General features: G+C 38.2%; 1 protein-coding gene across 9 annotated transcripts in view; it reads left to right on the forward strand.

Annotated features, from left to right (window-relative positions):
• TADA2A (transcriptional adaptor 2A) overlaps positions 1 to 26,084 on the forward strand; it is a 44,274-nt gene that overhangs the window by 290 nt on the left and 17,900 nt on the right. For 3 of the 9 annotated variants that reach the window (XM_088828659.1, XM_088828667.1, XM_088828660.1), the window contains exons 2-8: positions 3,000 to 3,152; positions 11,153 to 11,259; positions 12,517 to 12,576; positions 19,744 to 19,835; positions 21,718 to 21,875; positions 22,943 to 23,031; positions 24,211 to 24,283. In XM_088828659.1, the coding sequence (XP_088684785.1) occupies positions 3,128 to 3,152; positions 11,153 to 11,259; positions 12,517 to 12,576; positions 19,744 to 19,835; positions 21,718 to 21,875; positions 22,943 to 23,031; positions 24,211 to 24,283 (604 nt within the window). In that variant the 5' untranslated portion in view covers positions 3,000 to 3,127. Of the gene's footprint in view, positions 1 to 704; positions 1,277 to 1,309; positions 3,153 to 11,152; positions 11,260 to 12,516; positions 12,577 to 19,743; positions 19,836 to 21,717; positions 21,876 to 22,942; positions 23,032 to 24,210; positions 24,284 to 26,084 lie in introns of those variants that run through there. The other 6 variants (XM_088828662.1, XM_088828661.1, XM_088828664.1 and 3 more) reach the window with 5 other exon arrangements.

Genomic DNA, 26,084 nt, shown 5'->3' on the forward strand with positions numbered 1-26,084 from the left:
GGGACTGAGCCCTGGGGCCGCGCCCCGCCCCCGGAACGGCCCGCTGGGTCCCCGCCTCGGCATTCCTGTCGCTGCTGAGGTGGAGCGCGAAATCCCGTTGTTAACAAAGGGCTGACGTGACCCCTTGTTTCCAGATAGGCTTTCCGAGTAGATAATTCGTGTCTGTAGAGCTGAGGTTGGACCAAGTGAGGCCTCGAATCTTGTCTGCGAATCTCTTCCAAGCCTGCCCCGTCCTCTGTACCACACCAAAGAGGAAAGGCTCTTCACGTCCCTTTCCTCCTCCTCCCACTAACTTCTTGGACTTTGGCAAATGTTAACTTGGAGGTAGCAGCCACCCTTTCGTGAATGTTAGCGTCAGAAATGTCTCCAGTGAGAAGAACGGAGTCGAGAAGGAATATTCTTACCGCAGTATTGTGCTTACAACATGGAGCATTTATGAGGCTATATGGCTTGAAGCTCAACATTCAGAAAACAAAGATCATGGCATCTGGTCCCATCACTTCATGGGAAATAAGATGGAGAAACAGTGGAAACAGTGTCAGACTTTATTTTTTGGGGGCTCCAAAATCACTGCAGATGCTGATTGCAGCCATGAAATTAAAAGACGCTTACTCCTTGGAAGGAAAGTTATGACCAACCTTGATAGCATATTAAAAAGCAGAGACATTACTTTGCCAACAAAGGTCCGTCTAGTCAAGGCTGTGGTTTTTCCCGTGGTCATGTATGGATGTGAGAGTTGGACTGTGAAGAAAGCTGAGCGTCGAAGAATTGATGCTTTTGAACTGTGGTGCTGGAGAAGACTCTTGCGAGTCCCTTGGACTGCAAGGAGATCCAACCAGTCCATTCTAAAGGAGATCGATCCTGGGTGTTCATTGGAAGGACTGATGCTAAAGTTGAAACTCCAATACTTTGGCCACCTCATGCAACGAGTTGACTCACTGGAAAAGAGTCTGATGCTGGGAAGGATTGGGGGCGGGAGGAGAAGGGGACAACAGAGAATGAGATGGCTGGATGGCATCACTGACTTGATGGACATGAGTTTGAGTGAACTCCGGGAGTTGGTGATGGACAGGGAGGCCTGGCGTGCTGTGATTCATGGGGTCGCAAAGAGTCAGACACGACTGAGCGACTGAACTGAACTGATAAATCCTTTCGTTGACCATCTCTATTAATCTCTGTTGAAGTGACGCTGCTGTTCATTAACTGTAGGATATTGTGCAACTAATCTTTCAGGGCTTCTTTCCCTCCTTGTAAAAGCTCCATGCTGCAGAAGATTGTAAGGATTCACAGATAATCCACATAACAGTGGTGCCACAGTGTCTAGCTTATGAGAAAACTTCAATAAATGTTCTCTATTTGTGGCCCAGACGGTAAAGAATCTACATGGCAGTGCAGGAGACCCAGGTTCAGTCCCTGGGTGGGGAAGGTCCAGTGGAGAAGGGAATGGCAACCCACTCCAGTATTCCTGCCTGGAAAAATTCCATGGAGAGAGGAACCTGGTGGGCTACAGGCCATGGGGTCGCAGAGTCAGACATGACTGAGCAACTAACACATTATTTTGTTACTGAGTCCATAATACCTCTTACTGAACTCGTGTTTCTTCAGACTCATTTTTTCTGGTCTCAAGCAGAGGGAGAACCACTTCGACTCATCCTGAAAAAGACAAGTTCATTGACAGTGTTATCTGAGCGTTGTATACACTTAATGGTGACTTATTCTAAGCTAAAACTGTCAGGTGAAAAAGTCACTGTTGGAGAACTATACTAACCCTTTTGTGGAACTAATACTTATTTGTCCATTGTTGTTTAGTTACTGAGTCATGGCAGACTCGAACCCATATCTCTGACATTAGCAGGCAGATTCTTTACCATTGAGCCACCTGGGAAGCCCTCATTTGTCCATTAACATTTGTGTTAATTGAATTCTTTCTGCTTGGCACTATGTACCAAGTACTTTAAGACGTACAAATTTGTATTTGATGTGGTCCCTGCTTTCGTTAGTTTAGAAGTGGGAAAAATATGCATTCAGAAGTAATTCTCACAAAGGAGAATGTAAACAATGCCGAAGAAAAGAGAGAGTTAGATAAAAGGGTATTGGAGATTAGAAAAGGCGGATTTTTTTTGGCTTAGTGTGAAATAGTTCATTTGTGTCTTCAAAAAGGTGACTTGGTATATTGTACATACCTACTTCCCTAGAGGTCCAATGGCTAAGACTCTGCGCTCCCAATACAGGGAGCCCAGGTTCGATCCCTAGTCAGGGACCTAGATCCTATAGGCCTCAACTAAGACCTAACATAAATAAATAAATGTAAGGGGAAAAAATTCGTTCAAATAATAAATTAGTGAACAAAATGTATATTAGATAGGATTCCTAAGTTTTCTAGTAGTAGAAGTTCATTCAGATTAAAGTATTATTGGAAAGATAGAGAAATGAGAAAAAAAAAAGCTTAAACAGTTAGGCCACCCTTGGGGATGGGAATCTTGAAGAGCCAGATCTCGTGGACCAGATTCTTTGGCTAGTGAGTGACTGAGCTCTAACTACCCTCTGTCCTTGTGCCTTTTACTCAATATTCAAGTTTCTATAAGACCAGATTGGATTGCTTTAGCTGCTGTGGAGGTGGAGGATAGAGTATTGTGATTCACAGTCCCACCAAAGCCCTACGAGATGTGGGAGAGTCAGTTTTCCAAAGGATGGAGGGCTAAGGAGAGAAGTGATGCCAGGCAGAGAAAATCAGTTGTTTATTAGAACTGTGTAGCCTTTATAGAGGACTTGATATGGGCCAGGTACTATGGCATATTATTTATGTGGCTTTTGATATTTAACCCTTAACAGTTCTAGGAAGTAGGTATGACTGTAGCATATCCATTTTACGGAGGAGGAAACGAGTTTATAGAGATAAAATAATTTGCTTAGCCTTAACAAAACTAGGATGTGGTACAATTGAGTACATTGCATTATTTTCTGTTTATCTTGTCCCTTTGAATTATTTCCTTATCCAGGTGCCACTTCTGTTTGTTCACAGGGAGCAGTCATCAGCTTTGGTGTATGTGTCGGCAGGTTCTGAAATCTCCTTGAAGCAACTCGGATTAAAGAAGATCAAAGCAACAGAGTCTTTGCCAACTGGGAAATGGACCGATTGGGTTCCTTTAGCAGTAAGTACTGTGGGAACAAGTCCCAGGTTAATATTCATAGTAAACTAAAGTGGAAGTTGATCAAAGAATAAAAATAAGTACTTTGAAGTTAAACAAAGCCATGTGAATCTGATCCTAAAAGAATATCAAATCAAAATAAAATCAACCAATACTACTGATTGCCCACTGAGCACTTGACACAAACATAATCACCCTAGGTCTTATAAGAAAACTAAGCTCAGATGTACCATGCATAGTATGATTAACCCATAGTTCAACTGAAAAAAGCAGTTGGAATTTAGCTTTAGAACCAATAACATATTTCAGCTGCCTTGGTAAGAAGTAATGTCAGTGGTGGAATAAAGGAAATGCTCCTGCCCTCTGTTTTTAGCAGAACTTGTATTCTCAGAGTAAGCTACAGTGTAATAACAGTGCAGAGAATTATGGAGTATGTGTGAAATAAATCCAGGCAGCCATAACTGTGGAGGAAAAAAAATTACTACTTTTTCTCTGATTCTGAATGAGATTTGGCAGAAATAGAAATCCACTGTTAGATGTTAGTAGTGTCCCAATAAGAATTAGAAAGGCACATTTGGCGTGTAGACTCTTGAGTGATTTCTTAAGGGAAAATCTAATTTGCTCACTCATCACACTCCCTATATAAATTTAGGACAGAGTGGAGTTTTCAGGCACATCTAGTTTAAATCTCATTTTATATACAAAGAAAACCTAAATGAATTATCCCCATGCTGGGAGTGTAAACTGAAACCAGTCTACCTTTTAAAAATAATTTTTAAATTTTTAAAATAATTTACAAACTAATCTTTAAAAATTTGATTTGGAAATAATTTCAAACTCATAGGAAAGTTGGAAGGATAGTACAGAGAATCCCCATACACCTTTTGTAAACCTTTTACCTTATTTGCATATATTATCTCTATAAATACACACATTTACTTACGTAAATATGTATATATAAGTAGACATACTCCATTTTTTTTTCCCCAGAATCATTTGAGGCTAAGGGACATACGTCATGGCTTTTATCCTCAAGTAATTTAGTGTTTATTTGCTAAGGCTAGAGATATTCTGTTCTAACCTCAGTAGTTACCAACTTTTGTAAGGTAACGTTGACAAAATATTTTTCTCTAACCCACCATCTGTATTCCAGTTTTGTCAGCTGACTCAGTAATGTCCTTTACGGTGTTTTTTTTTCCTTCCTTCCCATACAGGATACAGTCAGAGGTCATGTCTTGCATTAAGTTTAACTCCTTTAAACTGAAACATTTTCACAGCTTTTGTCTTTAGTGACTGACACTTTTGGGGAATCAGACCTTTTCCTCCCTTTTTAAAAATAGAGGTGTCTCATTTTGGGTTTGTCTGGTCTTGCTCTGTCCCTCATTAGTGGTATTAATTTTGAAACCCCAGTCAAGGTGTGCATTTAAGTTCTTCACTGTATAATTTTTTTTTTCTCTTACGTATAATAAGCAACCCGTAAGGAGACACTTTCTCAGACTATAAAATATTTTTTTCCTCATCAGAATTTCTCCCTAGTTAGCATCCATTGATGATTTTTGCATTTACTATGATGGTTACAAAATGAATTTTTCCCCAGACCCCAGCACTCCAGCACTCTCTATATATTTATTAGTTAGCATTTTATTATAGTCAAGAGACCTCTTGTTTCACTTATTTAAGTATGGATGCGTGAATTGCTTCTTTTTCAGTGATTTATAATTATCATACTTAGTTATTTTGGCTCTCAGATTGTCCTAATTTGACTGCTGTGAGTCCCTTCAAGTTGTCTCTTGCAGTCTTGTGACTTGCCCCCACCCTCCATCACTTTGTTGAGCATCTCCTTACTTTTTGGTATGGCTGCGCGTTCTAGGTGCATTTTACCTCCTATCACCCAGCTCTGAAATTAGCCACTTCTCTGAGGAGTCCTTGGTCCTTTTAGAGAGGAATGACATTAGAAACCAAGATCTGGTCATTGCTTATTGCTGCTAGAGTGTGTTGGCATCTTGGCTTTTTTGGCCCACAGAGCTCAGAAATATATGTGTGTATATGCTATAAACATATATACCAATATATATATTCACATATACATGTATATACCTATAGATAACACTTTTTAAGAAATCATGAGTTCACATTGATACCTCCAGTTTATGTTTATAGGTTTTTTCCTTATTTTGTGTCCTTTCATCAGTGAAAACCCTGGCTCCCAAAACGTCAGCACATTTGCTCAGTCTTTTAATACATCCAAAATTATTTCAGAATTGCTTTGTGGGTATCACTACACAAAACAGACCTACTTCAACAAATTCAGGATTTGTTTACAATTCTCTGCATCACCCAGTACTGAAGGTCTGTTGTTAAATATTCGTAAATTACTTGGAGTGGTTCTTTTTTTTCCCCTTCTCATTGTGGTTACGGTATTCTTTTGAAATACTTTTTGGTTTATCTGTTTGTTCTGCTTTCAGTTTTTCCTTCCCACATTTACTGATTTAATTTTTTAGTTTGTAGAACAAATATATTTTCAAAAGTCAAAACTATGGAGATTTGATATGTGTGTGTATGTGTGTGTATATATATATATATAATTGTTACTCCTTATGTCTCTTCCACTCCATTCCATTCCCTCTCATTCAGCCCTTCATAGGTTTCCAGCTTCACTGTTTTCTAGTTTATCTGTGCATTATTTCTTTTCACAAAGACAAATAGACATGTATATATATATTTTTTAAGTTTATTTTTAATTGGAAGATAATTGCTTTACAAGGTAGCGTTGGTTTCTGCCATACATCAGCATGAATCATCCATAGGTATACATCTGTCCCCTTCCTCTTGAACCTTCCTCCCACCCCATCACACCCCTCTAGGTTGTCATAGAGCACCAGTTTGAGCTCCCTGTGTTGTATAGCAACTTCCCATTAGCTGTCTGTTTTACATATGGTAATGTATATATTTCATTATATTCTCAATTCATCCCACCCTCTCCTGCATCCATAAGTCTTGTCTTATGTCTGAGTCTCTATTCTTGCCCTGCAAATAGGTTCATCGGTACCATTTTTCTAGATGCCGTTTATGTGCATTAATATACAATATTTGTTTTTCCGTTTCTGACTTACTTCACTCTTTGTAACAGGCTCTTAGTTTCATCTGCCTCACTAGAACTGACTCACGTTTGTTCCCTTTTGTGGCTGAGTAGTACCCCATTGTATATATGTACCGCAGCTTCTTTATCCATTCATCTGTCCGTGGATATCTGGGTTGCTTCCATGTCCTGTCATAAATAGTGCTTCAGTGAGCATTGGGGTTCATGAAATGAATATATTTTTGTTTTTACTAATTTCTTACTGTAAAGGTAGCATACTATGTATCTTTGTACCTTTTTTTTTCTTCCCCATTTACTAGTATCTCCTGGAAATACTATATTACTTTATGGAGTTTTTTTTAATAGTTGCATACTACTCCATTATGTGGATATACCATAGTTTGATCAACTTCTGTCCAGTGTTTGGACATCAATATAGTTTTTTGCAGTTACAATTAATATTCTAATGCATAACCTTGTATTGTTGGAGGCGTATATTCAGGTAAAGTGGAATTCCTGTGTCCAAAGATAAATGGATATTTAGATATTGCTAAATTCCCTTATATAGGAGTTGTGCCATTTTGCATTTCCATAGGCAATATATGAAGATGCCTATTTCCCCACAGCTGTTGAGAAACTATATTATCAAGCTTTTGAATTTTTGCCAGTCTGATGGGTGAGAACCTTCTGTGGATTGCTCTTATTATGAGTGAAGTTGAAAGTCTTTTCATGTTAAAGGTCCATATTCATCTCTCTTTCTTAATTATGTCTTCATTTAGTTCTTTTTTTCCTCTCAGTTCTTTGTTTTTAATTGCTGCTTTGGCTGAGCTGGGTCTGTTGCCTTTCTTAGGCTTTCTCTAGTTGGAGCACGTGGAGCTGCTCTTTGTTGTGGTGTGCAGGCTTCCCATTGCTGTGGTTCTCTTGCTGCCGAGCACAAGCTCTGGAAGTACATGGGTTTCCAGTAGTTGGAGTACGTGGGCCCAGTAGTTGTGGCCCACAGAATCTTCCTGGCCTAGGGATCGAACCCGTGACCCCTGCATTGGCAGGCATATTCTTATCATCTGTGCCACCTGGGAAGTTCCTTTCTCTCAGTTTTTAAAGGTTTCTATGTTAAGGAAACATAGAAATATTTGTCTTTGATATGTTTACAAATATTTTCTTCTACTTTATTTGCTTTCTATATTATGATTTTTTTTTTTTTTGCCAAGAAAGAGATTTTTATTTTGTCTATGTAGTCAAATTTATTACTCTTTTATTGCCTCTGGATTTTGAATGATTGTTAAAAAAAACTCTTTCCCTCCTCCTAGGTTACAGAAAAGTTCTGGATCCTTGAGGGATAGTTTGGCTATATGTATCAGAAACCTTCTGCATACTCAACAGTTGTAGCTATAGGGAAATAGGAATCCTGAGGAACAAAATGTGAAATGTTAACATATTAGGTTGCTGCAAACATAATTGCAGTTTTGGACCGTGAATTTTAAATCATAGCTAGGTTCAAAGTTATCTTTATTAATCAGAATAGGAGGCATTGCAATCCGACATATTTTTGCCAACAAGAAATAAGTTTATTTATTCTTACAATGTAAAAATCCATGTTTCAGGATTCAACAAACTCTTGGAAAGCATTTTCTGCCTCCTGCTAGTTATGAAAACATTTTCCCTGCAAAAAGTTGTCAAGATTTTTGAAGTGGTAGTCAGTTGGCAGGACGTCAGGTGAATATGGCAGATGAGGCAAAACTTCATAGCCCAATTCGTCCAACTTTTGAAGCCTTGGTTGTGTGACATGCAGTCAGGCATTGTCATGAAGAATTGGGTCCTTTCTGTTGACCAATACCAGGCATTTTAGTTTTTGGTGCATTTCATCAGTAAACTGAGCATATTTCTCAGATGTAATGGTTTTGCTGAGATTCAGAAAGCTGTAGTAGATCAGACTGGCAGCAGACCACCAAACAGTGACCATGACCTTTTTGGGCGGGAGTTTGGCTTTGGGAAGTGCTTTGGAGCTGCTTCTTGGTCCAGCCACTGAACTGGTTGTTGCTGGTTGTCATATACAATCCACTTTTCATTGCACGTCATAGTCTAATCAAGAAATGGTTTGTTGTTGCGTAGAATAAGAGAAGACGACACTTCAAAATGATGATTTTTTAAATTTCAGTCAGTTCATGAGGCACACACTTAGCAAGCTTTTTCACCTTTCCAATTTGCTTCAAATGCCAAACGACCATAGAATGGTCGACATTGAGTTCTTCAGCAGCTTCTTGTGTAGTTGTAAGAGGATCAACTTCGATGATGGCTCTCAATTGGTTGTTTACTTCTGATAGCCAGCCACTGTTCTCCTCATCTTCAAGGCTCTTGTTTCCTTTGCAAAACTTCTTGAACCACTACTGCACTGTGTGTTTAAGCATTTCCTGGGCCAAATGTGTTGTTGATGTTGCGCATTGTCTCTGCTGCTTTACAACCCATTTTGAACTTGAGTAAAAAAATCACTTGAATTTGCTTTTTGTCTATTATTTCTATAGTCTAAAATATAAAATAGCAAGTATTAGGTCATTAGCAAAAAAACATAAAGCAAGAAATGTGCATTAAAATGCTGTATAACATAACCATATTTATTTAAGAATTATTCCAATATAAAATGGCAAGTTTCAATAGTGCAAAACTGTACAGGAACCTAATGTACAGGAACGTTGACTTCAGCATTTTTTATAATAGTGAAAAATTGGAAACAACATAAATGCCCAACAGTAGGGAACTGGTTAGACTAGTGGTTCTCAATCTTATGAGACTCAGTGTTTGTTTTTTATGTTTTTAAAGCCTATTTTACTATTTGGAAATGAAATGTATAGATAACACATCTATGCCCATGATTTCAAAGAAATAAAAATAATACTCTAACTATACTATAAAGGATAAATAAAAGAAGTAATATATAATAATGTAATTTATAACAAAATAATACCTATCTCAATATGTTCAGTCATTACAGTGGAAGACATAATGCCTTAGTAGTCAGATGCTTGTATTCACATGTTGAATCACTGTGCATATTACAACTACAAATGCACAGTGATTCATGTGTGTTGCGTTGGTGATTCAGAAATACCACAACTTAAGTCTTAGTAAAATTCTGAACAAAACAAGATAAAATCTCCTCTTGAAGTAATGCAGCTCCCTTCTTGGAAAATTCCATACATATTAGAACTATCAAAAACATTTTGTCTTATGTGTAATTAGGTTTCAGGTCATGTAATTATGAATAAGTTTTCACCTACTTGAACATCTGGTGGGACATGTGAAAGTTGTGCAGTAGACAGGCCAGGTCTGTGGTGTGTAGTAATATCTTGAGTGCTGTAGGATGTCCAGCATCCCTGGTCCCTGCCTGCTAAGTGCAGGAGTGCTTCCTAGTCATTATGGCAACAAGAAAGCATCTCCTCAGGTTTACACAATGCTTTCCTAGGAGGCAGTTGAAAACCACTAGGTTAGGCAATTGATATACTGGAATATTATTCATCTATTAAAAAGAATGAGGGAGATCTCTGTGTACCGTCATGAAAGATGTTGAGAATATATTGTCAAGTGGAAAAAAAAACAGGCTATAAAACATCAAGTGTGGCATCTCGTGTTTGTTAAATATATACACACACATACAAGGAAGAAGGGCTGGAAATCAGAATGTTAATAGAGGGTGACATTCTTTTATTGTCTAAAATTTTTCTATTAGTTTTTTTCAGTTGTAAGTATCTTCCAATTTTTTTCTATAAGTTGGATTATTTTTTGTAAAACAATTACTTCTTGACACAAAAGTAAAAACTAAGTCAGTCATTGGTCAATTTTTTTGTTATTTGAGGAAAGAAAAGCGTATCATTAAAAGGATGTGAGGAAGAAGGTAATTTGATAAAAATCGACAATTAATATAAAATCATTTTTGATTGAAATGGGAGAAATGGGGTAGTTTCTGTTTTAAGTATTTACTTTGAAGCTTTGGCCAGAAAGATAAGGTCTTCATTTAGAAACTAAAGAAAAGAATAATAATCACCACTTAAAGGAGGGAAAGGTGCCTTGAAGAGTGTTTCTTGGATTTTAGGAAGAAACATTCTATTAGAGAATGTGAGAAGTGTTTGCCCCAGGCCAAACAGATTAAATCCCTTCTCTACCTTCAAAGCATGTGTTCTTCGATTCGTGTGGATCACAGAGAACAACTCTGCTATGTTGCCCTGACTCGAGAGTGGCAGTTTGGGGCAGCCAGGGACACACATGTATGCATTTTTATAACTTTAGAGAGTTTGGGTTGTACTCCTTTGCCTTGGTATTTCAGAGACAGTATTGTTATTGGAACTGGAGGAAGGTCTGCTCTGTTCTCTGCTTACTGTGGGAGAAAGGGAGGAGCTGTCCTAGGTTAAACTTCCAACTCAGGTATAAATTAGTACATCCCAAGGTGTATAATTAAAGAGTTTTTGCCCCCAACTTTTTATTATGAAAAAGTTCAAACTTGTAAAAAATTTGAAACAACAGTACGGTGATTACTTGTAGCCCATTACCCAGATACAGCAGTTATTAACATTTTGTCAGATGGGCTTTGTCTGTAACTGTATATGTGTTAGGGATGTATGTGACATTATTTTCCCATGGGAAAATAAATTGTGGGCGTTATGAGACTTCCAGTTAAAACTTGTGTTTGTTTCTCTGCAGGTGCCATATCTACTTAAATGCTTGAAATAGTAGGTGCTGTAGGAAGGAACAAAGCTGCCCTGAAATAAAAAGGACATCATTTTTGTGTTTTCTTATTTGGAATGAGTTCATCTTATCTCCATGAACTTTTCAGCACAGTGTATTACCTTGTGTAATCATTTGCAGATTTCTAGCTTCTGGTGCTGAAGATAGTGATACGGTGTTTTAAAGCTAGTAATTTTTCTTTATATTCTAGATGATCCCTCTGATAAGCCACCTTGCCGAGGCTGCTCCTCCTACCTCATGGAGCCTTATATCAAGTGTGCAGAATGTGGTCCGCCTCCTTTTTTCCTCTGCTTACAGGTAACTCATTAAGGGGAGGCTTGCCTAGTTTTATAGGCATAGTAAATTCAGTGATGACTGTCAGTTGCTCAGAAGGACCGTACCTTGTTAAATCTATTTTTTCTAGTCAGTCTTTAATTACATATTTTACCAGTGAAAAATTGGAGAACAGAGCAAGATGGATGAGATAGTCTGTTGAATATTCCACTTCTTCCTGTATCAACCTAATGCTGTTTTGCCAGTAGATTTCAAGTATTGGGACTACAGGAAATAGAATTGGAGGATTATTCCTTTTGATACCCCCTGTGACACTGTTTTTTATCTTATTGAAGAGTGATGTTTGGGCAGGTGACAAAGGAACAAAGTGTTCTGTCAATGATGATAGTAATAGCAGTACTGATAAGTGCTAACTCTGTGCCAGGCTCTATTTTGAGTACTTTGCATGAATAAACTTGTAAATCATCACTGCAGCCCTGCTGCTAAGTCACTTCAGTCGTGTCCGACTCTGTGCGACCCCATAGACGGAAGCCCACCAGGCTTCCCCGTCCCTGGGATTCTCCAGGCAAGAACACTGGAGCGGGTTGCCATTTCCTTCTCCAATGTGTGAAAGTGAAAAGTGAAAGTGAAGTCGCTCAGTCGTGTCCAACCCTTAGCGACCCCACGGACTGCAGCCTACCAGGCTCCTCCATTCATGGGATTTTCTAGGCAAGAGTACTGGAGTGGCTTGCTATTGCCTTCTCCGCACTTCAGCCCTAGAAAGTAAGTAATGATTAGTATTCCTATTTTACAGAGGAAATTCGGCCAAAGAGAGGTTAAATAATTGCTTCAAGGTCACACAGCAAATACCATATTTTATCAGATCCAGAATGCTATTGATTAAAAGAAACATCCCAATTTCAGAGATGTTAAAGTGTAAAAATGGCTGATGAAAGTTGTAATACACTTTTTATTATAAGACAAATCCACATTTCACAGTTTTAAAATATGACAAAATATATCTTAGAATTGCTGAAATACACTAAGAGCAAGGATTCAATTTTAGACCATCTGCTTCCAGGGCTTATGCTTTTCTAAAAGGAGGAGTTGTCCTAGGAATAAGTCTTTTTTCCCAGATTGTTGTTTTTTCTCTATGAGGGCCATTGAAAAGCTGTGATCATGAACCTAACCTTTTTCTTAAAAACTCATTCAAGAGTAAAATACCCCAAGTCATCTTCTATCCTTTAAGAAAGCATTTCAAAATGTAACTTTTGGGTAACTTAATTTTCCTTTCTTTTGCAGTGTTTCACGCGAGGATTTGAGTACAAGAAACATCAAAGTGATCATACTTATGAAATAATGGTAATGAAGTTGTAAGAATTTCCCTTCATTTTCAAATTTTATACTGGATATTAGTCATTATTCACCTGCAAGTATCTCCCTTTTCTTTCCCCCACGTCTGAATTAGGTAATCATTGCCCAATAAGCTTTTAGGATTTTATGGATCTACTAAAGCATTCAAGTCTGAAAATCATTTTATATACTCAGATTTTTGGTTTAATTTAGAAGGAATTTAAAGGAAGTATTCTTTGAGATTTACTATGTAAGGATCAGAGGTTTGCTGCTTTCTAGGTTCATTTATAAACATAGTAGATGTATTGTTGCTGTGTTTGGATAATGGTATTTTTATGTGGTTCATGTGGGCAGTGGTGAGATTTATGTCTAGGACTCCTCCTTCTCGGCCTTGGAGAAATTGGTTACCCTCAGAGAGTTAAGTTGTGAAATGAATGTAGGGTGAATGATATAGTAATATATAAAATTACTTTGAAGAGATAGATTGACTCATAGGCCAGAGTAAGACTTGGCTATAATTTGATTGACTTTTTTGATACCTATAAAGAAGGAATGAGAGACGGATGGATATTAGTAGTGTCCTTCCAATATCTTGGAGAAGGAAATGGGAACCCACTCCAGTATTCTTGCCTGGAGAATCCCATGGACAGCTGGGAGGGTCGCATAGAGTCAGACATGACTGAAGTGACAGCATGCATTCCAATATCTAGCCAGAGGCGTGGGCACTTTACTAAGCCAAAGTAATATCTGGTATGCTTGGCAGGCGTGTATACAGTACCTTTGTCTGTTATCAGAGCCTGTCTCCTGGTTCACCAAGTAGTTTTCTTACATTTGGCCTCCTTTGGTGGTTTTAAAGGAAGGAATACTGGTTGGGCATATTCTTGACAGTTGTTTACATCATGGATTAATCTATTGATACTTATGTAGTTTTCTCTTGTTGCCATAACAAACAACTTATCAAAAATGAAGCAGCTTAAGACAACAGGAATTTATCATATCACAGTTCTGTTGGTCAGGAGACCAATTATGTCCATTGGTTTACTCCAGATTCCGTAAGACTGAAATGAAAGTATTGGTCTGTCTGGATTTTTATCTGGTGACCCTAGGGGAGAATCCACTTTCAGTCCCTTCCCATTCTCACTCAAGTTGTTGACAGAATTCACTGCCTGGAGGTTGTAGGAGTGATGATACTGTTTCCTTCTTGATTGTTGGCCAGGACTTGCTCTCAGTCTGTAGAGGTTCCTGACCCCCTTTGTCCATATTCAAAGCTACCAACAGCAGGGTGGCCTTGAAGGTTATTGATGAAATACTTGGCCTCTCTGACCTCTCCTGGTTCATAACTCCTGTGCTGGATCTCTCTGACTCTTCTCTCTCTTTTAAGGCCTATGTGATTACAGTGGATTCACCTGCATAATCGCCCTATTTTACAGTCAGTTAATTAGTACCTGGTCAGCGCAGTCCCTTCACAGGAATATTTAGTCAGTGTTTGACTAATCAGGGAACAAGAATCTTTGGGGAGTGGGGGGCATCTTTAGAATTCTGTCTACCACAGTGCTGTAGCATGTCTACTTCTATCTTTCAGAAGTTTGAAAAGGGTAACTCAGCATCTCCAAGTCTTATTTGTGAAGCCTTGAGTGAATTTTTGGGCCTGTAATGCCGAGAGTCAGGTCCTGGTCCATAATGAATGAGTCAAAGAAATGTTCCTTTGTAAGAGTTCTTGGCAGCCAACTGTCTGGCCTTCCCCTACCTCTCTCTAAACACCTCAGTCTTCTAAGTAGTTTCTTCACTAATTATAAGGTTTGGAATATATTTTTTAATATTAGGCTTTGATTTTTAGATCAGTTTTAAGTTCACAGCGAAATTGACAGCGAAATTGAGTACAAAGTACAGAAATTGCGCATGTATCCTCTGCCCCCACAAATGCATAGCCTCCCCTGTTATCAGCATCCCCCAGCAGAATTGCACATAAATTATCACTGAGGAACCTACATTGACCCTCATTATCACCCAAAGTCCATAGTTTTTATTAGGGTTCACTCTGCGTGTTAACACATTCTGTAGATTTGTGGAAATACAGAATGACACGTATCTGCCATTATAGTATGATACAGAGTAGGTTCATGGTCCTAAAAATCTTCTGTGTTCTGCTTCTTCATCCACCCCTCCCCCTAACTCCTGGCAACCATGGATCTTTTTACGACCTCCATGGTTTTGCCTTTTCCAAAATGTTGTGGAGTTGGGTACAGAGTGTACCCTTTTCAGATTGGCTTCTTTCACTAATATGTATATGAGTTTCCTGCATGTCTTTTCATGGCTTGATAGCTTGTTTCTTTTTTAGCCCTGAATAATAGTCTGTTGTCTAGATGTACCACAGTTTATTTATTCATCCACCTACTGAAGGATATCTTGGTTGCTTCCAAGTTTTGACAATTAAGAATAAAGCAACTATAGATATCCACTTACAGGTTTTTCTTCAGACCTAAGTTTTCAGATCCTTTGGGTAAATACCAAGAAACATGATTGCTGGATCATATGGTAAGGGTATGTTTTGTTTTGTAAGAAACTGTCAAACTGCCCAAAGTGGCTGTGCCATTTTGTGTAACCACCAGCAGTGGAAGAGCCTGTTGCTCCACACCCTTGCCAGCATTTGGTGTTGTCAGTGTTCTGGGTTTTGGCCATTCTGATAGGTATATGGTGCTGTCTCATTTTAACTTGGATTTCTCTGACAACATATGATGTGGAATATATGAAATATGAATTTTTTCCCCTTTTGTTTCCCTTTTGTTAATTGCAAAATGAATGCAGGGTTGGAGGAAGAGTGTGGTCAGAGTAGCTGTGGCTCTGAGTTCATTTCACTAAGGTTATCCCATCTTCAAAAGTTAGCTTTATTCGTCCCAAATTCACACAAGAATGCTAAGAAGCAAAATATATATTTATTTATTTGAATTGTGATTCAGTGTACTTTGAGTAGATTGAGATTATCCTCTGCAGGAAGACTGACCATGAACTCTCTTTAACTATTCTGGGCACCATGCCTTCTGCCTAATGCTGACGGCATGAAGTTTCTCTCCAAGTCCATCTAACTCTTCAGATTACATCATTCTTTTTTCTCACATATTCTACACCCATACAAACACATTTCAGAATTCTGTTCTTTATTTTATAGCACTTTTGGAGATTACTAATGCTCTTTTTTTTTCTTCTAGTCTTTACTCCCAGATAAGGAAAAGATGAATCTCCTTCCATAGGAATGATGACCAAATTTTGGTTTTCTATACATGAAGCCACTAAAACCTTGATTTTTTTTTTTTCCATATGAAGCCTCAGAAAACTTTAAATGGTTTTCAGTACTTTTGCCATCTCACAGTGCTGTATTTTTAGAAGTTACTCATGCTGTGGTGGGTGGTGCATTAATCAAGATTTCTAAGTTCTTTGCCTATTTTTGTCTTATAATTCTTAGAACCTTGAACAAGTCAAGGCACCTCTTTTTGCCACACCCTTTATACCAGTGATTCTTAAACTTTAGTGCATAAGAATCACCTGGGAGCTTCTTAATATTAAAATTCCTAGACCTCGCTATTAGAGATTCTTGTTCAGTAGGGCCAAGATTGGGTTCAGAAATTGAAAAACACTGATTCAACTTTAAGAAAAACTGCCTTATATGCCCATTTAGTTTTGGTTTAGAAAGTCTTTCTGGTTTATCTTATAGTAAAGTTGGTGATGGCTAATTAATATTAGAAAATACACTTTCAGAAATACAGGCTTTTCAACTATGAGTTGTATTTGCCTGTATTTATGGTACTTTCCAGATTGAGTGATTATTTTGAATTTAATACAGATACAGGCTCTGAAATTTCTCATTTGGATCTCATAGTACCTCTGTTCAGTTCAGTTCAGTCGCTCAGTCGTGTCCGACTCTCCGCTACCCCATGAATCGCAGCACGCCAGGCCTCCCTGTCCATCACCAACTCCCGGAGTTCACTCAAACTCATGTCCACAGAGTCGGTGATGCCATCCAGCTGTCTCATTCTCTGTTGTCCCCTTCTCCTCCCGCCCCCAATCCTTCCCAGCATCAGAGTCTTTTCCAGTGAGTCAACTCGTCGCATGAGGTGGTCAAAGTATTGCAGTTTCAGCTTTAGCATCAGTCCTTCCAATGAACACCCAGGATCGATCTCCCTTAGAATGGACTGGTTGGATCTCCTTGCGGTACAAGGAGTCTCAAGAGTCTTCTCCAACACCACAGTTCAAAAGCATCAATTCTTCGACGCTCAGCTTTCTTCACAGTCCAACTCTCACATCCATACATGACCACGGGAAAAACCATAGCCTTGACTAGACAGACGTTTGTTGCAAAGTAATGTCTCTGCTTTTTAATATGCTATCAAGGTTGGTCATAACTTTCCTTCCAAGGAGTAAGCGTCTTTTAATTTCATGGCTGCAATCAGCATCTGCAGTGATTTTGGAGCCCCCAAAAAATAAAGTCTGACACTGTTTCCACTGTTTCTCCATCTTATTTCCCATGAAGTGATGGGACCAGATGCCATGATCTTTGTTTTCTGAATGTTGAGCTTCAAGCCAACCTTTTCACTCTCCTCTTTCACTTTCATCAAGAGGCTTTTGAGTTCCTCTTCACTTTGTGCCATAAGGGTAGTGTCATCTGCATATCTGTGATTATTGATATTTCTCCCAGCAATCTTGATTCCAGCTTGTGCTTCTTCCAGCCTCATGTGAGGCATATTCCTAGTAGGCGCTCCAATAAAATGTATCGCTTATTAGTAATATAATTTGACAGATCACAGAGGGTTTTTTATGTGTGTGTGTCATTAACAGAAGATGGAAGAATTTCTGAACACCTGTGTGATTGAAGGATCGCTCTTCTGTTTATTTATTTATTTTGCCATGCAGGGTCTTAGTTGTAGGGATCTTGTCTCATCGTTGCGGCATGCGAATTCTTAGTTGTAGCATGCCAGCTAGGAGAATTCCTAAAGATCTTGCGCGAGCGCGTGTGTGTGTGTGTGTGTGTGTGTGTGTGTGTGTGTGAGAATTCCTTAAGATCTCGTGTGTGTGTGTGTGTGCGCGTGCGTCAGTCACGTCTAACTCTTTGCAACTCCATGGACTATAGCCTGCCAGGCTCCTCTGTCCGTGGGATTTCCCAGACAAGAATACTCTAGTGGGTTGCCATTTTCTTCTCCAGGGTGTCTTCCCCACCCAGGGATTGAACCCATGTCTCCTGTGCATCTCCTGCATTGTAGGTAGATTCTTCACCTGCTGAGCCACCAGGGAAGCCCAGGCTCTTGTGTGACATTTGTTGTTGTTGCTGTTTTTTAACTATTCTAGGTTGGTTACCTCATATGGTTAACCCATATCCTATGGGTTCTTCCTCTCCTTCCTACCCCTCCCTCACTCTTTCTCCTGTTTCATATAGTTTGATTGTTTAGAAACCTGCGTTGTTTGTCTTATAGATGTTAGTACAGTCTAGATTTTGCCGATTAACATGTTCCTCTTACTTCTGTGTTTCCTACAAATTAGTAGTAACATGTATTGGCTATATCAGATTCATTCACGATCATTGTCTAGATTTGTTCATCTAAGATTGCAAAATACATAGTTATCTTTTAATTCTATCACTTCTTTTAATTTAGGAGTTAAAATAATTCTATAAAAAGAAACATCCCACTGAGGTAAAGTTTGTACAGAAAGGCAGGATAAATTATTTCCCTCTGTTTACCAGTTTTGAATGTATGAGTTCCTTCTCTGGCATCCTCTAGACATTGAGGATGTTTGGCATGTTTTAAACCTTTGCAATTGTTATTCTTTTTAATATTCAAAATGTTACATTTTTAGTTGGTGAGAGCCTCTACAAGTTGACCTCTGAATCCTTTTGACATGACCCTTATATTCTTTGAGAGTTTCTTTGTTTTCCAGTATAACAAAATGTTCCAGTCTCATCTTGTACATTTCCTCCCCCAAACTAAAATGAGTCTTTTCTTGAAAGAGCTCTGGTTCCGTTAGTGGCAAATTGTACTTAGAGACCACACACAGGGCACTTGAAGTGTTCATTGTTGTTGGATTAGTCATTTTTCCTAGATGTTTTCATTGAACAGTGTTAGGGCAGGTTTTTTTTTTGTTTTTTTGGAAATTTCTTATACAGTTTTTAAAGGTTACACTTCATTTACAGTTACTACAAAATATTGGCTATATTCCCTGTGTTGTACAAATACATCCTTGTAGCCTGTCTTACACCCAATAGTTTGTACCTCCCACTTCTTGACCCCTATATTTTACCCCTCACATACATACTGGGGGGTATTTTTCTTTTAAGACAAAATACATCATGAGTTCATACTAAAACTTCCATTTCAAATACAAGACCACATGGTTTTACATAACCTCATAGGTCACCTATCTTTTTTTCCCCAAGCCCCAAATCCCACTGTCCAGTGACACCAGTACAGTTACTTAACAGCTTTATCCCATACTACATCAACATATAATAATCTCAGAATAACCCTGCCAACACTACTTGAAAACAATAGTTGTCAATCACTACTTGATTTTTTTTGGCAGTTCGTTTTACTTTTTAAAGTATATTCTACAATAAACATAAGTCACCTGGGATTGCTTCTTTCTGTGTGATTATGCCTTAAAATTAATCCATAGGTTAATTTGTTACATTTTACTTTTGATTCTTGTGATTTTAAAATTTAATACTTAGTGTACAGTATTTATGTTTTCAAAGTCAGGTCTACAATAAAGGAATATTCAAAGAGACCAGCTTTTATCCTTGTCCTTTCCATCCTGTCTTCTCCCTCCCTTCCCAATAGGTAACTGGTTCTAATATGTGATTTAATCTTGCATTTTAATAGATAGAAATACACACATTTGTATTCCTCTCTTAGCTAAATGGGAACATACTATTATACTTATCTCTACCTTTGTGCTAAGTTTAAGAAACGTATTTCTACATGAGCTAAATGGCACTTGTGGTTGATAATATTTATTGGAGATCCTAATGGTAGAACTAGAGTTTGGGAGTGCAAACAACTAGTAAGAACGTTCTTCAGGCGTCTCTCAACACCATGAGAGTGACAGCCATTGGACTTAATTAGGATTACTTTTGGGGTTGCTGGGTTTTATTTCTCTATCTGTTCTTAGGCAGAACTTTTTCTTCCTCAGACCTCAGATTTTCCTGTTCTTGATCCCAGCTGGACTGCCCAAGAAGAAATGGCTCTTTTAGAAGCTGTGATGGACTGTGGCTTTGGAAATTGGTAAGAGCTTGGGAGGAAGGGTTGTCCTGCCCTAGCAGTCTCCAAAAAGACAGTGTTGTTGAATTAAAAGGAGGAACCTGAGAAAAAGGAGTTAGGAGCCATATGTTGCTTTTCTCTTGACCCATGACTTAGAGACAAGTCCTTTTCCCTTCTACACCTGTTTTTCCAAGGCTGAAATGCCTCACAGGGCTACGGGGTGTTCAGTGGTCTGTGACTGACCAGCTCTAAAAGACCACTTTGGACATATCAACACCACGGAAGGTTGATTATTCCTCTCTGAATAGTGGGGAAGTGTAAACTCTTAGTTATTCTTCCTTTCTGATTTTATGAACTTTTCTGGGCTGTAGATGGCCTTGTCATTTGAGTGAGTCGGACTTTAGATAAATGGCCATAGCTTGCCTGAGATTCAAATTTGATAGACTACCTATTCGCATTTTCTGGTTTAGCTTTATAGATACTTGCTTAGTCAGTCCTAGCATGGCAGAATTGAATAGCGTTCAGTTACCTTATGAGGTGACACTGCTTAATAATGATACTGCTACTTTCCTTTTTATCTTTTTGGAGTACTTTCAAACTGATGATTTCTTTTTATGAACTAGATAGCAGAGGCATTATTGAATATTTATTTTGTTCATAAAGAATCTGAAGCTTAAGAAGTTAAAAAATGACTTCTTATGACCACATAGTTTATTAATGTTACCAGAGGACCCTTAAATAGCTCTTCCTTGTCCTGACTTCCTAGAGTATATCCTCTATCAGATGTTGATAAGATACACTATGCTGCCTCGCTTATGTCCAGGGCCTTGAAGAAAGAGATTTGAGTTCCATTCACATTTTACTTATATTTGTTAAGCATCATAAAATTTTGTTTACTATGGGAATACCAAAGAAGATAGAAAAAAGTGATCATTTTCTTGCTAGTCTTCTTTGGCCTAGTTTTTCATTTTTTGTCTAAAAGGGGCTATTCCTCTTTTTACCCCTTCCTTAGCAAAGACCACAGAAAGACCATCGTTTCTCTCTCCGCTATGGGTAAGGCACTAAACTTGGTGGTGAGGATGCTGGAGCCAAGAATTATGACATGTATCCTATCTTCAGGAAGCTTGTAGTCTAGTAGGTGAATCAGCATATATGTACAGTTGGTTGAAGTACATAAATCAGAGCATAGTGGTACCTGTGGAGGCACGATATAAGTGAAGTATCGTGGAAGAGAGAGGTTGAGAGGGGACTTGGAGAGATTTCACCTCTACCTCTGTATCATCTGGGCCAGGAGTCAGGGTTCTTCAGTACAAATTAAGTGGCTTTGACACGTCCGTGCTTTGTGTTCTTAAGCAAGTTTGTTACCCTCTTGGGGCCTCATTTTTTTCATCTGTGAAACTGAGATAGTAAATACACTATACAGTTAATACTAGCATTGATTTAAATTATCTTGTACGTATTTCCAGCTTAGAGCTTGGTCTGTCATGAGAGCTCTAGTAAAGAAATGTTTGTTCACATGAAGTGTTTTTTGTAAACTATAAAATATGCAAATATAAATATTCTGAAGTGGCTTATTATTAATTATAGCAATTCTTTTGATAGAGCCTAGCTCACAGGGAAATTCACAGATTTTCTAGTGATCTTCCTTATTTTGGTGGAAAGAAAAGGGCTTTTTAGATATTGGCACCTCTATCAATGAATAGCAGAATTTGAAACATCAGATTATACCAATGCTATGTTTATATTTGTCTCACTGTTCAGCCAGTAGCTGCATGATACCAGTTTGGAGGTATCAAGTTCCACACATTATATCAGTAGGACTTAAAATATGGAAAGAACAAACCATACTTTGACCATTGTGTATAAATGAAAACTCTGCTTCCTTTTCTCACTTTCCACACTCTAGGCAGGATGTAGCCAATCAGATGTGCACCAAGACCAAGGAGGAGTGTGAGAAGCACTATATGAAGCATTTCATCAATAACCCTCTCTTTGCATCTACCCTGCTGAACCTGAAGCAAGCAGAGGAGGCAAAAACTGCTGACACAGCCATTCCATTTCACTGTAAGCACCTCCCTGTATCAGTAAGAGAGTCCAGTATTGAACTCATTATAATTAACCATCCCAGTATTAAGTCCAAGAAGCAATTTGTTATTTTTGTTCACTTGGTTGTGGCAATTATAGCAAATTTTTCTTTTTTTTTTTTTTTAATCTCATGTGATTTAGGGACTCATGTGTCTAACAAAACATAACCAAACCCGTGATGAATTATAAATGGACATCTTTTCTGAATGACTCCCAGGGCACAAATAATGAGATATGATTGTTTTTCTTTCTCCTGCCTCTTGCCTCATACTTTCTGGGGACAGTTTCGTAGCTGACAAACTCAAAACCTGGGGCTATCTCCTGTTTGGGTAGTCCTTTGAATGTTAGCACTTTGTTCTCAAATGGCTTAGACCATTTCTTCCTCATGGCAATGCAGTGAGACAGAAAGAGCAAGTGCTTTGGTTTTGTACACAAGGAACCTGAAATTCAGAAAGGTTAAATAATTTGTGCAAGATCATAGGACTAGTGACTCAATTCCAGCTCACTCCAAATTCAGTGGGGTATTTGCCTGTCAGTTGGATGGGATTTGTAAATTGAAATTGAGAAGGGAGCTGAAGCAGACAGGGTAAATACTTAAGTTCTATAATGCTAAAGAAAAGATCCTTGATTTTCTTTTATATTAGGGAAGTAAAAAGCAGAGGGAATTTTCCATATTTACTTAGAGGATTCCCTAAATCTTAGTTTCCTTTTTTTTTTTTTTTTTCTTTTCCCTGCCCTTCGTAGTATGTGGGGTCTTAGTTCCCCAGCCAGGAATCGAACCCATGTCCCTTGAAGTGGAAGTGCAGTCTTAACCACTAGACCACCAGGGAAGTCCCCTTAATTTCTTTTTTAAGAAATCAATTTGTTTCCATTAATACTTTTTTACTTTCCTTTATAAAAATCTTTTGAACTTTATTTAGTCTCTCAGACACTGTCTTTCTCCAAGTAAAAATATTTCAGAATATCTAAATGGGAACTTTTTTTGTGTTACTTTTTTTATGCCAGTATTTTATTAAGTTATTAAGAAAAACTCGAAATTCTTTCAGCTGCAGATGACCCTCCCCGACCTACCTTTGACTCCTTGCTTTCTCGGGACATGGCAGGATACATGCCAGCTCGAGCAGATTTCATTGAGGTAGGAGAAACTTGTTTTTGTTTCAGATGAGGCCATATCTCTTACCTACAGATTCCATAGCACTGAAAAGCTTTTCAGTAACACTGTAATTTGTAGGGCCTTAGGCAGTCCCATTTTCTCCATCGGAGTGCCTTTTCTCATTTGTAAACTTTTTTTTTTTCAGAAAAGTAGAAGTTCTTCAGACCAAGAACTTATTTCTTAAGTCCCATTTCCTTAGTAATTATAGGGTTTCTATCGTCTGATTCTCATTCCACACCTGGAGGGTTCCAAGGTTGTATTATATCAGGGGGTTGGGAAACTTTTTCTATTAAGGTCCAGATAGTAAATATTTTAGATTTTGTAGACCATAAAGTCTCTGTTGGCACTAAACTTTGCCATAATTATGCAAAAAGCAGCATAGATAATAGTAAACAAATGAGCATGCTGGTGCACCAGTAAAACTTTATTTACAAAAATAGGCAGTGGGCTGAATATAGGCTGTAGTTTGCTGTCTTCTGTACTATATTCACAAGTGTACAAAGAATGATGAATGTGTAGAAAAGCTAAATGTTCTTGCAGCCATAAAGCCATGTGAATGTAGTCACACGTCTCTTGATTTATCACCTCATCCACAATTATAGCACTCCTGGAGGTAATTAAAGTTTAGCAAACTGTAAACAAACAATTTTGCTGGTCACACCCAGGTCAGCATTTTGTTCTTGGCAGCTGCTGTTGTAGAGCTCCCTCATAGACACTACCCCTGCAGATTGTACTCATTGAACAGAATATGAACAAATCTACCCATTGAGCTGTATAACCAATATTCTGGAATAAATAGAACCCTCAGAAGGTGGTAGAAAGGTAGATGAATTAATGCACGCAATTTTCTTACCTAAATGCTTGAAGGACTAGTCAGAGTGAGATTTTCTTGATTTATATTTTCTGAACAGACTACTTTTAAAAGCAAATATTTATTCCTGGACTCATAGCTTTCTCATTTGTTTGCTGTCAGTATTGCCTGAAAGCCTCTCAGATTTTTCCCATGATTTATTACTTACGGCAGTTATCCTGGCCTTGTACCCCATTCAGTACTTTTTAACAAGTGTTTGTGTATTTGCTGTTTGCTTTTAAAGCATGGCTCCTGTAAAGGCATTACTCAAAGCTGATGGATCTGAGGTGGAAATTTTTTTCCCCAAACAGGAGTTTGACAATTACGCGGAGTGGGACTTGAGAGATATTGATTTTGTCGAAGATGACTCGGACATTTTACATGGTAACATTTTATTTCAATAAATGTTTCTATTGATTGCAGCCTGTAATGAGACTGTACTGGCTGCTAGGAATGTAAGAATGAACAAGATAGTCTTCTGCCCCTTACGGGACTGAAAGTATAGTGGTTAAGATGCTGAATGGATCCTGTTGCTGGGATTTGACTGTAATGAGAAGATCATTTGTGACGATGGTGAAAATGTTGATCATATAATGGTAGTTGGGAATATCCCATCCCTTGGACTCTGAGCTTTCTTTTAGTTGAGACAAGCCTATACTGAGGTAATTGGTTAAATGGTCCCCACTACCTCCTTAAAAGGAATCAAGGTGAAAACCTAGGACTTCAACAGCAACTACTAATACTAAATGTTCATTGTAATTTGTTACCCCAGATTTCCCATAGCAGGGGAAAAGAATGGAAGTTCAAGAGTTTTCTGACCAAGACTGAACATTTCTTCCTTCTCAGAACTGTTGGATTTTTAGCACTTCTGAATTCTTAAGATTAGCCTGATTTACTAACTCTTTTGTTATAAGTAAATGGTTAATGTCAGTAAGGCTCTTAAAAGTGGATGGTTAGACTTTTACTGGAATATCTTTTTTCCCCTTTCTTTCCATTTTCAGTGAACTATGTATTTTAAATAATCCCGAATCTTCTGTTTCATTTCAGTCCAGAATTAAGGGTGATGTATGTAGTAGGTGAATCCCTTGGATTCAATATTTCCTAAACAACATCTTTGTTATTTCTCTTAACTGTGTATGCTAGGTAGGAAGGGCAAGTTAGACTCTTTGTTGATTTATAAATCGAGTTTTCAGGTTGCATTAACTGGTCCTCTGTCCCTTGAAGGGGAAATTTTACTCTTCCCTCCACAGAAGAGCTGTCTAGGTATTTGTTACACCAGATCTGGGACCAAGAAAGAGGCCTCATAAAAATTTTACCTTTAGAATTTTCCCTCTACATACTTCTTGAACAGTTTTCTTTGCAAAATTTCATTTCTCTCCTTTTCTCCCACACAACTTTAAGGAAAAGTCAAAGTGACGCAGATTGAACTAAAAGAGGAAAGCTTGAAGGCAAACTACTTTAGTGTTCACTAGAGCCTTTGTACTTGTTCAGTCTTCCATGTCAATCTCTGCTTTTCAACCCTGGTAACTCATGTTATTGTCTGTTCTCACCTCATGGTGGTGTCCCCTTGAAGGTAGTGTGCAGATTACCATTCAGTATTTATCCTCATACATGCCAGCTTTAATTAAAATGGTATTATTTCCTGGCTTGTATCATTCTTATCCAGAATGCAAAAAAGCAGTTTTATAAGTATCATTTTTTTAGATGCTATTCAGAAGTACTGAACTTCTGAAAGTCAAAATCTCTAATGTCAGTAATGTCTCAACTATGTAAAGGACTTGCTGAATCATGTCTCTAGGCCTTAGTCCAAGGTCTTCATTCTTAAGCCTCAACTTTATTAAGAAAACTATAGTGATGGTTGGTATTTCATTTTGCTCTGCATTCTTTGTGAAAGCAGGATTTGCAGTTTCTTCTGGTGCATTTATGGTCCTTTATATAATTAAGTGGGGCAAAAGGAAAAAAAATCAAAAATTAGCAATTGATTAGCAAGTTTTTAGTTAGCATTTCAAACCTATAGCTTCAGTTCAGTTCAGTTCAGTTGCTCAGTCGTGTCTGACTCTTTGCGACCCCATGAATCACAGCACTCCAGGCCTCCCTGTCTATCACCAACTCCCGGAGTTCACTCAAACTCATGTCCATCGAGTCGGTGATGCCATCCAGCCATCTCATTCTCTGTCATCCCCTT

The sequence above is a fragment of the Moschus berezovskii genome, chromosome 20 (genome assembly GCF_049115385.1).
Source record: "Moschus berezovskii isolate FMDL1 chromosome 20, NW_MosBer_1.0, whole genome shotgun sequence".
NCBI lineage: Eukaryota > Metazoa > Chordata > Mammalia > Artiodactyla > Moschidae > Moschus > Moschus berezovskii.